Source organism: Erythrolamprus reginae, chromosome 3, assembly GCF_031021105.1.
Source record: "Erythrolamprus reginae isolate rEryReg1 chromosome 3, rEryReg1.hap1, whole genome shotgun sequence".
Taxonomy (NCBI): Eukaryota; Metazoa; Chordata; class Lepidosauria; order Squamata; family Dipsadidae; genus Erythrolamprus; species Erythrolamprus reginae.
Window position 1 is genome coordinate 49,058,848 of NC_091952.1, and position 13,944 is coordinate 49,072,791.

The 13,944-nt window shown below is 39.9% G+C and overlaps 1 protein-coding gene across 4 annotated transcripts in view; it reads right to left on the bottom strand.

Moving 5' to 3' along the window:
- KIF21B (kinesin family member 21B) overlaps positions 1–13,944 on the bottom strand; it is a 101,148-nt gene that overhangs the window by 39,723 nt on the left and 47,481 nt on the right. For all 4 annotated transcript variants that reach the window (XR_011558536.1, XM_070745160.1, XM_070745158.1 and 1 more), the window contains exons 8-13: positions 13,404–13,599; positions 9,744–9,933; positions 7,107–7,170; positions 5,766–5,987; positions 3,245–3,329; positions 1,170–1,284 (exon numbers count right to left, since the gene is read on the bottom strand). Coding sequence is in view for 3 of the 4 variants with exons in the window: in XM_070745160.1 (XP_070601261.1) it covers positions 1,170–1,284; positions 3,245–3,329; positions 5,766–5,987; positions 7,107–7,170; positions 9,744–9,933; positions 13,404–13,599 (872 nt within the window). In the remaining variant the exon portion in view is untranslated. The remainder of the gene's footprint in view (positions 1–1,169; positions 1,285–3,244; positions 3,330–5,765; positions 5,988–7,106; positions 7,171–9,743; positions 9,934–13,403; positions 13,600–13,944) is intronic.

A 13,944-nucleotide genomic window follows, 5' to 3' on the forward strand; every position in this document is an offset into this window, starting at 1 on the left:
TTTAAATTATGCCACCCACCTTACTCTAAAAAGGGATTCTACAGAAAAATGGAGTACCATCAAGGGAATTGGCAATTTCCTGGTGCTGCCTTCAAAAACCAAGAGTTGTACTATATTTGGAAGATGGTAAGAACTCAATTCACTATAGCCTTCTTTTAAGGCAGGGATGCATAAGGCTTCATTAAACTGAACATGGCATTTTCCACCCAATGTCTTAAATAACAGCTTCTATCATCCTAACATGTCCAAGGTTATATAATGTGTTCCCAAAGTAATTGGGAAACACTATAAACAATCAATCCTAATAAAAGACTCATATGTACCTGAAACCATAGTTCCCTCTAAGCTGAGCAGTGAGCAATTGCTCACTTAAAAATCATCATCAACTCAGAGTTTTCCAAACCTGCCCAGAAGCCGAGAGGGAAAGAGTGAGAGGGAAGGAGAGAGAGAGAAAGAGAGGAAGAGAGAGAAACAGATAGAAAAAAGAGAGGAAGAAAAAGAGAAAGAAAAAGAATGGGAGTAAGGAAGAGAGAAAGAAAATCAAAATCTAGTTTGAAACTAGCTCAACTATTTAAGTGGCATTTTGATATTGATAGAATTGCCCTATTATGAGCTCACTGTTATAGACACACAGTACAGTATTTTATTTTGAAATTCTCTGAGGCAAAACAGGGTGGGTTTTTTATTTATTTATTTGCCTGCCTGCCTGCCTGCCTGCCTGCCTGCCTGCCTGCCTGCCTGCCTGCCTGCCTGCCTGCCTGCCTGCCTGGTCTGTCTGTGTGTCTATCTATCTACTATTTATTTAATATTTCTGTGCCGCCCAGTCCCGAAGGGACTGCCGCTCAGACACTATAATTTTCCGCCCACCCCCCCAAAAAATTAGAGGGAACACTGCCTGAAACTAGAGTGCTGTTATGCATTTCCCTGAAATAAGGAAACATTTATTTATTTGTTGCTCAGAAATATTAATGGGAAAATTGTTTTACTACAGAAGTAAACACATTTATTTCTGAGATTTTCATTGGGGCAGTGATTGGCCAATATGGAAAAAGTTGCTTGACAAAACTGAATTTTCCATCTGTTCTGATATGATAGTTCTCATATTTTAATCATTACAGTGATGGCATCACACACTTTGAAATCTTCAACATTTACTGCATGGTATTTACCCTTTTCTTCGACATCTGAATCAGAATCCACCAGACTTTCTTCACTCCCTGAATCTTCTTCATCTTCTTCATCCTGGCCGCCTTCTTCCTCACAACCACTTTCATCCCTTTCCTCCTTAAATAGGAGGAAAACCATGATAAAAAAAATTAATGAGTTGCAATACTACTACTGACAAGATATCACAATATGAACCCGTCCCAATTTCTATATGGACTTGATGTGCTGTTATCAATTTTTCTTTGCTCGTTTTACTCCAGTGGGAACTGACTTTGGTGGTAATTTTGTAGGATGAATTTTCTTATGTTTAAGGCAATAAGCCAATATCTTCCAGATGTGCTGAGATTTCAACATATATTCAGAGTTTAGAATTGTTAAAAGTTGGATTGCCATATGTCTAGAGGCTGTAAGATAAGAGAGGAGATGTTATCTCCAATAACTCTTAATTTTAAGCATATTCTTCCACTGAAAAGATCAGCAGACATTTCAATCAGAAAGGGTACTGAAAAAGTTTGGTGCCCAAAGCACTACTCTGGCTGCCAATTCATTTTTGGGCAACATACTGTTGTGATTCCGTCTGAGGCCCCTCAGGGAACGGCTGATCCTCTGCCGGCTTCCTGCTCAGAGGGGGAGGATGAGGAACAGGAGGTTCAGGCAGACGGGGAGGAGGAATCTCAGGCTGAGGGAGAGGGAGGACAGCCAGAGTTCCCCTCGGGGGGAGCTCTCCCCAGCAAGCAGCCTGGATTCCTTAGATGAAAATGCACAAGCAATCATAGATCTCCGGCAGAGAAGAGCAACACAACGAAGGGGACAATTAGCCAGGTACTTTCAGCACTAAAGAGGCAACAGCTGGGTTTGGGTGTGGTGCTCTCTGGAAAGGCTGAAAAGGCAGACCCACCCTTCCTGGCTTGTGGAGTATTATCTTTGGGAGTCCTGGGACCTGGCTGTGATCTTTGGCGTCTTGGAATTCTGGTTTGTGACTTTGAATACTGAAACCTTGGGGGAAAAAGGTGTGGGTCTTATTCTCTACAGTGGTGGGTGTGCCAGCAAGAAGTCTGCTGTATTGTCTGGCCATCAGGACTCTGCTGTGAAGTCTCATAGCCTGCCTGTTGGGAAGAACAGGTTTTTCTCTGTGTTTATTTTTCAAACTATAAAGTGCTTTTGCTTTTACCAGCGTGTCTGGCTGCTTTTTCCAGTTGGTGTTGAAGTCTGGGGGCACCCAGACAGAACACATACAAAGTGGTGGATGCTATGTTTAAACCCCACACAACTTAGATTTAGCCTTTTTGAGAAGCTGCTTCTTCCTGCTTGTACCTATAACCTTACCTGTAGATTTGCCTACAGCTATTGTGAACTCATTTAGTGCAGCTCAATTTTAAAAAATTCCTATTTTGTATAGGCTTTTAACTGCTGACTCAAATGTTAATTTTAATCATTCATTTCAGCTGTTTTCCTTTTTTTGTTTTAATTCTTATTTTAAGAATTGTGATATTTCAACATTAGCTCATTCTTATGATAAACTACATTACATTGAAAGCCACCAACTTTGTTTTGGTTTGCTAAATGAGCACGGAATTCTTAATTCACAATTCCTTATTTTGTTTTGTAATTCATATTGTATTGGCTATTGATTGATAGCCAGTCCCTCGCTTCTTAGCTGGGCCTATCATCACAGCATATGCCATCAAATGTGCTTTATATAGGACCTTATCAGATTTGGATCAAGTCTTCCTCTAGTTGTGTTTACACCCTAGGTTTACACTGCTGCCTGCCTTCTCTACTTCACATGCTGATGGGTGTTTTAAAAAAAAGCATCCAATTCTTGGAGAGGAGACAAGATATTGCATTCTGGAGCTTAAAGAATTAGCTGGGAATTGCCTATGATTCTGAAAGTAGAGGTTAATTTTAATGGGCAAAATTACTTGGAAGCCCTTTTAGGCCAACCTGAACTTGCACTCTGTTGTTGGGGAAATTGTTCTCATCCTCTTTATCAGGCCTCTGCAGTAAATGGAGACCTATGGGTGGGTGAGTAAAAGACCACAAAAGTTACACACACATGAGAAGGAAAACTTCTTACCTCTTCTGCCTCATTCTCATCATTGTCATCTGCCTCATTTCCTTGTTGCAACCTCAACCGCTTTTTAAATCCTTCTTTCTCTGGGCTATTAAAAAAAAGAATTTTAATGTCAACAATTGTTTTGTTTTTAGGCCATTTCTATTATTATTATTATTATTATTATTATTATTATTATTATTATTATTATTATTATTATTATTATTGGATTTGTATGCCGCCCCTCTCCGCAGACTTGGGGCAGCTAACAACAATGATAAAAAACAACATGTAACAATCCAATATAATAAAACAACTAAAAACCCTTATTATAAAAACCAAACATACACACAAACATACCATACATAACTTGTAATGGCCTAGGGGAAGGAATATCCTAACTCCCCCATGCCTGGCGACAAAGGTGGGTCTTGAGTAATTTGCAAAAGACAAGGAGGGTGGGGGCCGTTCTAATCTCTGGGGGGAGTTGGTTCCAGAGGGCCGGGGCCGCCACAGAGAAGGCTCTTCCCCTGGGGCCCGCCAAACGACATTGTTTGGTTGACGGGACCTGGAGAAGGCCAACTCTGTGGGACCTTATTGGCCACTGTGATTCGTGCGGTAGAAGGCGGTTCCGGATGTATTCTGGCCCAATGCCATGTAGGGCTTTAAAGGTCATTTCCAACACTTTGAATTGTGACTGGAAACCGATCGGCAGCCAGTGCAGACCGCGGAGTGTTGCAGAAACGTGGGCGAATCTAGGAAGCCCCACAATGGCTCTCGCGGCCGCATTCTGCACGATCTGAAGTTTCCAAACACTTTTCAAAGGTAGCCCCATGTAGAGAGCGTTGCAGTAATCGAACCTCGAGGTGATGAGGGCATGAGTGACTGTGAGCAATGACTCTTTTATAGATTTCAGTCTAAAAGGCAGAAGATCCACCATCAGAATAGATATCATATTTATCTAAAAGAACATCACTTTTATTTATATCAATAATGAAAAACACCAACAGGACAATCAGTCTAAATATTAATCTTTCTATAGATCTTGGCCCCTTTACTTGATAATACTTCACAAGCCCTCAGCAAGACAGACCCATCCATATATACTATCTTTATACTATGTATACCGATCTAGCAATAACAGCAGAAGTTCATCACAAGAGTGAGCATAGAGACAAGCAGAATGACAAGATACACAATACCTAATTTATAAATATCAGTATGAGTACAATGCATAAGTAATTACACAAGAGTGATTCCACAGGGCACAGTGGGGTTTATTTATTGCTGCAGAACACACTGAACTTTAGCAAAAGTTCTTCAGCCATCTGAAACACAACCTATAAAGTTTTAATTAGAGATTCAAAACTATTTGATTAATAAATTAGCATTTAAATTGCTACCCTAGGCAACAGAAAAAATGTGGTACCAACACATTCTGTTTGACTTCTTTTTTTGTGTCACTGCTTTCTTATACTAAAGAGGAACAAATTATAGATAACTCAAGCTCTTATAAATACACAATTCAAGAGCCAGAATAAGGAATCCTGCAAGTCACCCTAGCCCTACGTTTTATCACTCTAATTGAAATAAGTCCCAAAGCAGTAATTTTCTTTGCTGCATCACTGATTTGTGTCTCTGTATGTCCATGACCAAGTTAGTCTTAATTTCTGGCGATTGCCTGGATAAATTCACAAAGCTTTCTTGGCAAGATTTTCCAAAGTAGTTTGCTCTTGTCTTATTTCTAGGGCCGAGACCTAAAGTTATTATTATTTTTTATTATTATTATTATTTATTAGATTTGTATGCCGTCCCTCTCCGTAGACTCAGGGTGGCTTACAGCAATGATAAAAACAATATACAGTATAATGACAAATATAATAGTTAAACTCTAAAATAACAATAATACATTTAAAAAGTCTAAAAAACAAGAAACCCCAATATATATATTAAAAAAACATATATACAGTCATATCATACACAGAAAACTACATAGGCAGGGGGAGATGTTTCAGTTCCCCCACGCTTGACGACAGAGGTGGGTTTTAAGGAATTTACGAAAGGCAAGGAGGGTAGGAGCAGTTCTAATCTCTGGAGGGAGCTGATTCCAGAGGGTCGGAGCTTCCACAGAGAAGGCTCTTCCTCTGGATCCTGCCAAACGACATTGTTTAATTGACGGGACCCGGAGGAGACCAACTCTGTGGGACCTAACCGGTCGCTGGGATTCGTGTGGCAGAAGGCAGTCTTGTAGTTACCCTGTTTACTCATGCGCAAGGAGGAATTATAGCTCAAAGACTCTATCCCAGTCCCTTTAACTACCACACCACCATGCTCATACCTCTGATTACAGTTATTTATTTTAAAAAAATGTACATAGCCACTCAACTCACACGTAGGTACTCTGGGTAGATGCAGTCTTCAATAAGGCTTACTAAAACACAATAATTGGTACAGAGTAGGAAGGATTTAGAGAGAGGGGATGAGCCACCCCTAGAAACTCTTATAAAAGAGTGTTGCACTTGATGAAATGGGAAATGTTGTTTACCTTTTTCTTCTCAGTTTTGTCTCCTTCTTCAGCCTCTCAACATCTTGCTTGGCCCACTGTAGAACGTCAGTGGCTTCAGCTTCCACTGAGGTGGCAGGGGATTGTGAATCTCCCAATCCAATTCCTGGTGATAAGCCCAGGGAATAGGGCAGCCTGGTTGAAACCCGGTTCAGATTGCGGCGCAGTGATTCATTCATAGCTTCACTCTCTAAGAGTTTTGTCCTACAAAGGAGACAAAGAACCTCCACATCATCCACCTAATTAGAAACAAGCTTCTTTGAAGTTCTCTGGGAGGGATAATTTATTTGCCCAAAAAGCATGAAACAATAGAATTAATACCTTATTTTAATGACATAATTTCCTGATATTTTAAGTTCAAAAGATTACTCTATTACAAGAACAGGAACCAATAAACAAAATATGTTCCAAAATATGCCCCTCCATAAATCCATTTATATAGAAGAAAACTAAAAAAAATGATAAAGCCAATTTTATAAGTTCATCCCACTCAGATTCTCAAGGTAATAGAAAACAGGCTGCATTGCATAAATTGTCTAATGATATCAAGGATGGATTCAAACACTGAAGAATTATCTTTCATAAGAATTCAGCAGTGATCAAAATGTAGCATGAAAGTTAGACATAATTCTTTTTTTCTGTAGAATGTTTTCAAGTGTAAATACAAGTTTCAAGGTGTCCTACAACATAATAACCTCAGGCACCAGAAAATTCAAACTTTTGGAATTCTGCCTCAAGGAAGATCTAGTCTTATCCATCAGTTAAAAAATTGGCAATTGTGCCTTTGTCACCAGATATATATTTATAGGAACTGTCAATGTTAAACATTTATTTTATATTGTCTTACTCCATCTATGTCTTTCTATACAAATGCAATAGTTTTGCCTTTCTTGTATTTGAATGCCTGGATGACGATAAAATCTGAAATTGTGAGTTTATTTATTTATTAGATTTGTATGCCGCTCCTCTCCGAGTTTATGAAATTATGGCTGTCTCCAATTGTATGTTCCTGCATTTATGCCTGCTGTGCTTGCTGCATCTTTTGTGTACATACAGGCTGCTGCTCTTTTATACTGGTACCACTTTGGGTGCCACCAACATAAATATAAAAATAAAGCAAATCAGACTATAAACTTTGTGGAGTGTGAAGAAATTCTTAGGCATTTTAATCTACAATTTCTGTAACTTCTGAATAATTACAAATTTCTACATGCTTTAACTTTTCTTCTACTCCAGAACTTTCCATCTCCTAAATCTGAATATGCCTTCTACCTCCCCCACCCCCAAAAAACCTGAACATAAATTTTAAAAAGTTTTATTTACCTGAGATCTTCAATTTCCCTAATGTAGTTCTTGATCAGAGCACCAATAGCCTCATTACCATCACCTGGAAAAACATACAAATAAGAAAGAAAACAACCACCACAATAACAAAAACAGATTTTAAAAATGAAGCGATCGAATTAAGACCAAAAATCTAAGTAAAAATATCCCAAGAAAATGTAAGAAATCTTCTTGATTGCTAGGAATGCTTTAGGGCAGTGTTTTTCAACCAGTGTGCCGTGGCACACTAGTGTGCCGCGAGACATGGTCAGGTGTGCCGCGAAACTCAGAGAAAGAAAGAAAACAAGAGAGAGAGAAAGAAAGAGAGAGAAAGAAAACAAGAGAGAGAGAAAGAGAAAGAAAGAAAGAAAGAGAGAGAAAGAAAGAAAGAAAGAAAGAAAGAGAGAGAAAGAGAACAAGAGAGAAAGAAAGCAAGAGAGAGAGAAAGAGAGGGAGGGAAGGTGGGAGAAAGAAAGACATAGAGGGAGGGAGGGAGAGAGAGAGAGCAAAAAAGAGGAAAGAAGGAAGAGAGAAAGAAAGAGGGATGGAGAGAGAGAGAAAAAAACGGAGAGAAAGAGGGAGAAAGAGAGAAATAGAGCAAAAGGGAGGAAGAGAGTGAGAGAAATTTTTTGTCCAAACTTTTTTTAGCCCCACCCTTTCAATGTGCCCCATGGTTTTGTAAATGTAAAAAATGTGCCGCAGCTCAAAAAAGGTTGAAAATCACTGCTTTAGGGAACAATCTTAAAACCAAACAATATATAAAAATAGTTATTTTGTTAACTTATTTTAATACGGAGGGAAAATATCCATACCAGGTTTTTGTAGATAAAATTATCTGCTTAACAAACATGTTCCACAGTTTTTGTTAGCTTGTTTTGCAGAAACAGCATTTGGGAGAGGCAAAGAAAAAAGAAAGAGGGGGAGATCTATTTGTCAGACCAGCTATCTCTGCTGTAGGCAAACAAGAAGAAAAGGAACTATTCAGAAGTAACTCTATGTATTGTTCTTGTTTCTTTGGGCTGTCAGTCTGCCTTCTAACTCTAAATACCCATATGATGATGGTGGTGGTGGTAGTGGAGGAGGAGATTTTATGAGTCTTTTAAAATTGTTTTTGTTGTCTGAGCTGCCTCTAGCAAGTTTTATTATATTTTATTCTTTTATGACTGGGATAGAGCCTGCAGTGGTTAGAGTGCAGTATTGCAAGCTACTTCTGCTGATCACCAGCTGCCAGCAGTTTGGCAGACAAAATCTCAGTAGGCTCAAGGTTGACTCAGCCATCCATCCTTCCATGTTTGGTAAAAGGAGGACCCAGGTTGTTGGAGGCAATATGATTATTGGGGAAAAGGAATCCTCAATCTGAGTATTGTATTGGCAGTTCAGTGTTGGCAAATACTTCAAAAGAAAAGGATTTAGGGGTAGTGATTTCTGACAGTCTCAAAATGGGTGAACAGTGCAGTCAGGCGGTAGGGAAAGCAAGTAGGATGCTTGGCTGCATAGCTAGAGGTATAACAAGCAGGAAGAGGGAGATTATGATCCCACTATATAGAATGCTGGTGAGACCACATTTGGAATACTGTGTTCAGTTCTGGAGACCTCACCTACAAAAAGATATTGACAAAATTGAACGGGTCCAAAGATGGGCTACAAGAATGGTGGAAGGTCTTAAGCATAAAACGTATCAGGAAAGACTTAATGAACTCAATCCGTATAGTCTGGAGGACAGAAGGAAAAGGGGGGACATGATCGAAACATTTAAATATATTAAAGGGTTAAATAAGGTCCAGGAGGGAAGTGTTTTTAATAGGAAAGTGAACACAAGAACAAGGGGACTCAATCTGAAGTTAGTTGGGGGAAAGATCAAAAGCAACATGAGAAAATATTATTTTACTGAAAGAGTAGTAGATCCTTGGAACAAACTTCCAGCAGATGTGGTAGATAAATCCACAGTAACTGAATTTAAACATGCGTGGGATAAACATATATCCATCCTAAGATAAAATACAGAAAATAGTATAAGGGCAGACTAGATGGACCATGAGGTCTTTTTCTGCCGTCAGACTTCTATGTTTCTATGTTTCTATTACTTTTTGCAAACCGCTTAGGCCTGTAAAGCACTGTGAAGCGGTATATAAATCTAAATGCTATTGCTATTTGTTGTTTTTAATTGTGTATTCTGTCCTGAGTTTCAGGTTGTGTATGTAGCTCTATAAGCTGAATAACATAGAAACATAGAAACATAGAAGACTGACGGCAGAAAAAGACCTTATGGTCCATCTGGTCTGCCCTTATACTATTTCCTGTATTTTATCTTACAATGGATATATATTTATCCTAGGCATGTTTAAATTCAGTTACTGTGGATTTACCAACCACGTCTGCTGGAAGTTTGTTCCAAGGATCTACTACTCTTTCAGTAAAATAATATTTTCTCATGTTATAAATAAATGCTTCTTAAGTAGCTGCTACTCCAAAAATGATGTAGCCAGATTAAGCGTCTATGTCACAATATGCAAGTAATGTCACATGTAACTCATTCCTTAGTAAAGGAATTCTGTCATTTCAAAGATTCCACTGTTCCTTAAGAAGTCTACAGAGCTCACTCTCTGCCGGGCTTTGAACTGGCTGTCACAGTCTCACCTGCCTTGGCAAGAATCAGGTTGGCTTCCTGGCTCATCAAATGGGTGACGCGGATGTTGATTGCATCAATGGCCTCCTGCATGGCTTTCACCCGCATACGTAAAGTGGCGTTCTCCTTCTGCAACATGGCATTCTCCTGGTACAGGTCACTGTAGCCTTCAGAGCCATCTTCTCCGATAACACGTTTACCCTTCGAGGTGGGGAGAAAACAGTAGGGAAGGTTGAAATGAACAAAAAGCGGTCAGTTAGGTATTCCATGAGAGTAGAAGTTATAGAGCACCATTTTTTTGTGTTTACTTCACCCTCACATATTGAAGAAATAATCTACTTGTGGTATTGCATATATACCCTGTTTCCCCGATAGTAAGACACCCCCGATTGTAAGACGTATCGGGGGTTTCAGGGGGGTCGGCTAATATAAGCCGTACCCCAAAAGTAAGACATATGTCTTACTTTCGGGGAAACACGGGGGTATTGCCGCCTCCCTCTCATCTAGCCGGACCTGGAGAGCGAGAAGGCGGCGAGGGCGAGGAAGGCGCTTGGGAGCGGCGCGGCGGGGAAAGCAGCGGGGGTGGGGGCCGCCTCCCTCCCTCCTTCCTTCCCAGCTGGCAGCGCACTCCGGGTCTCGCCGGCCGGCTCCCTCCCCATCTGTCTATGTCTTTTTCTGACTCCAGCGCGCACCGTTTTTTCCAATATAAGACATACCCCGAAAGTAAGACATAGTGGGGCTTTTGGGGATAAAAAGAAAGTAAGACACTGTCTTACTTTCGGGGAAACACGGTATTATTATGTTTATAATAAAGTTAATGAATCCAGCTGAATCAGTCATCTGTGTGTGCTTCTGGAAATTGAATTTTTATGCAACAAACTCTGATACTTTTGAACAAGCAATAGAAGTAGTAGACAATATATATTTTTCTGTGTGTATTTTTAACTTTTGATTATGAAGTCTACACAGGGGGTTATAGACATGACATGGGATAACATTAAAACAACATAAAGAAATAAATCTGCATACACGCATCTTTAAGTGTGTGCCAGAATTTAAAAACAGGATAACTGTAGACTGTAACTCAGAATAGGTTTGCTTTTACAGGTAGTCCTCAAGTTACAACAATACATTTAGTGACCATTCAAAGTTACAATGGTACTGAAAAAAAGTATTTTTGACATTTACAACCATTGCAATATCCCCACAGTCATGTGACCAAAATTCACCTGACTCATATTTATGACGGTTGCTGTATCCCAGGGTCATGTGATCACCTTTTGTAACCTTCTGGCAAGTAAAGTCAATGGGGAAGCCAGATTGATACGTGTTACTAATTTAACAACCGTTGTGATTCACCTCACAACTGTGATAAGAAATTATTATTATTATTATTATTATTATTATTATTATTATTATTATTATTATTTATTAGATTTGTATGCCACCCCTCTCCGTAGACTCGGGGCGGCTCACAACAATAATGAAACAATATGCAACAAATCTAATATTTAAAAGTAACTAAAACCCCTTATTTAAAAAGCAAAACATACACACAAACATACCATGCATAAACTATATAGGCCTGGGGGAGATGTCTCAATTCCCCCATGTCTGACAGAAGAGGTGGGTTTTAAGGAGTTTACGAAAGGCAAGGAGGGTGGGGGCAATCCTAATCTCCAGGGGGAGCTGGTTCCAGAGGGTCGGGGCCACCACAGAGAAGGCTCTTCCTCTGGGTCCCGCCAGATGACATTGTTTAGTCGACGGGACCTGGAGAAGGCCAACTCTGTGGGACCTAACTGGTCGTTGGGATTCGTGCGGCAGAAGGCGGTCCCGGAGATAATCTGGTCCGATGTTGTAAAATGTTGTAAATGGGGCAAAACTGACTGAACAAATGTCTCACTTAGCAACAGGAATTTTGGGATCAGTTATGGTCATAAGTTGAGGACTACCTGTATTGTCTTTCTAAATGCCAGCTAGATCTGGCAAATTGCCACAAGAAGAACAGACATTGTGAAACTGCCTCAGCTCAAAAACATTTCTGCTTTGAAGTGCTATCTCAATGTGAAAAAGTTAGTTAAGCCTCCCATCAGCAGCTCTGGGCTGTTCTGCTTTGGTGCATGCAAGGATGCAGAAAAGATTTAAAGACTAGTGAAGAAGCTAAGATGATACATTTTACTAGCAATGTGCAGAGCCAACAAGTGGGGCTTCATTTCACTTCTTGGAGATACATCAAAAGGATGCTTTATTATTTGAACCTCAATCAAAGCAAAGCTCTCCTCTAACACTTCATAAAGCCCACTTCTTAGTTATATGGCAGAGCAGAGCTGATACAATTCCTTCATTGTTACAGTCAGCAATTCACTGAGAACGCTGGGAAAGATATTCAATGACCTAGTTCACAAAATAACATAATGGCATAATACAATCTGGTTTGGATTGAGCAATGATTCATTGGCAAAAAAGACTTGATCAACGTACTATGGTTAAAAAAAAATCTTAGTTAAGTATTACGTGCAAACACAGTCAATGAGGTCATGGGGGGGGGATAAATGAGTACACTTCTGAATATTCACATATTTAGTGAAAATACAGAAGTAGCTTTTGAAGTCCCACCTTTCTTGTATTTGAAGAAAGGAGAGAGATTGTTTAGCAGCTGAGAAAATTTGGAATGTACTTTCCGCTCTGCTCTTATTACCTAGGTCAGTGTTTCCCAACCTTAGCAACTTGAAGATATCTGGACTTCAACTCCCAGAATTCCCCAGCCAGCATTTGCTGGCTGGGGAATTCTGGGAGTTGAAGTCCAGATATCTTCAAGTTGCCAAGGTTGGGAAACACTCACCTAGGGGTTGGTCTAATCCCGAACTTCAATCATTATCTTCCTCCATGAACCATGTCCTTGACATCTATTTACACCAAGGGAGAAATGTACTCCATTAGGCCACATCAGTAATGGGTTACTACTGGTACTGTTGATGCCATTGCACCAGTAGCGAAAAATGAGCTGTGCGCATGAGTCTGAGTGAGATTTTGCTTCTGCGCATGCACAAAATCTTGCAAGGGGATGTGCACGAGAGAGATTTGGGTAATTTTTTGCTTCGGCGCATGCGCGGAAGCGAAACAATCACCGAAATCTCTCTTGCGCGTGTGTCAACTCATGGGATTTTGCTTCCTGCACATGCGTAGAAGAAAAATCTCGCTCGTATGCGTGCATGCACCAGAGCTACAGAGTTGCGCACACAGTGCACCGGGAGTTACAGGAGCAGCAACCCCTGCCTAGACCACATGTGGTTTCATTCCTCACAAATGCTAATATATCACCCTGGGATCTCTTAAAGAGAGGTGGGGGAGAGAGAGAAATGAAGTCATTTCCTTCTATTTTCTGGATTCCCTGGTTGCATTATAGGTCATCAATATATCTATTTTAAAGAGAGAAGGTCAGAAACACTTCTGACTCCATTGCAGAAGGGAAGATGCTAAAGAAGAGACAGAGCTCATATAAAAATTGGCTTGGTTTTTTTTTTTTAAAAAGAAGTGTTTAAGTAGGATTATATAAAACATCAAAGATACAAAACCATATTGAGATATTTCTAATGCTAGACGTCTGTATTTGATTTAGGAACAAACACTAATTTTCCAGTAACAAGCGGTTATTCACGGCTTCTACTTACTGCCTTATATTCCATAAGTTCCATTTGGAGACGAGCAATTTCAGCTCTCAGGGCACTGATCTGCTGGCTGGTCTTGTCCTGATTCACCACCACTTTGTTCTTGATGTTGCGAGCACGATTGGCATATTTAAGGGTATTCAGGGTCTCCATAAAATCCCGATCTGAAGGACTCACACAGGCAATCATCACGGTTTGGCTATAAAAGAGGAGGGCAGGTGGGGTCTAAGCCAATTTCGTTGAAAACACGATGTACAATCACAATAAAGGCTTTGACTTTGACTCAAAAAAACTTCACTGTAGTGTCAACTGTGCCCAAATAGGAATAACAAAGCAGTTTGTCAAGGCATTTTTAATACTGACTTCTTCCAAATATGTTTATCTAGGAATGCAGCTCAGCAAGCATGTGCTCCAGACTAGGCATGTAGGATGAAGATCTATCTACATGTAAGGATGCCACTGATAATTCTAAAATCGAAACATTTAAATATGTTAAAGGGTTAAATAAGGTCCAGGAGGGAAGTGTTTTTAAAAGGAAAGTGAA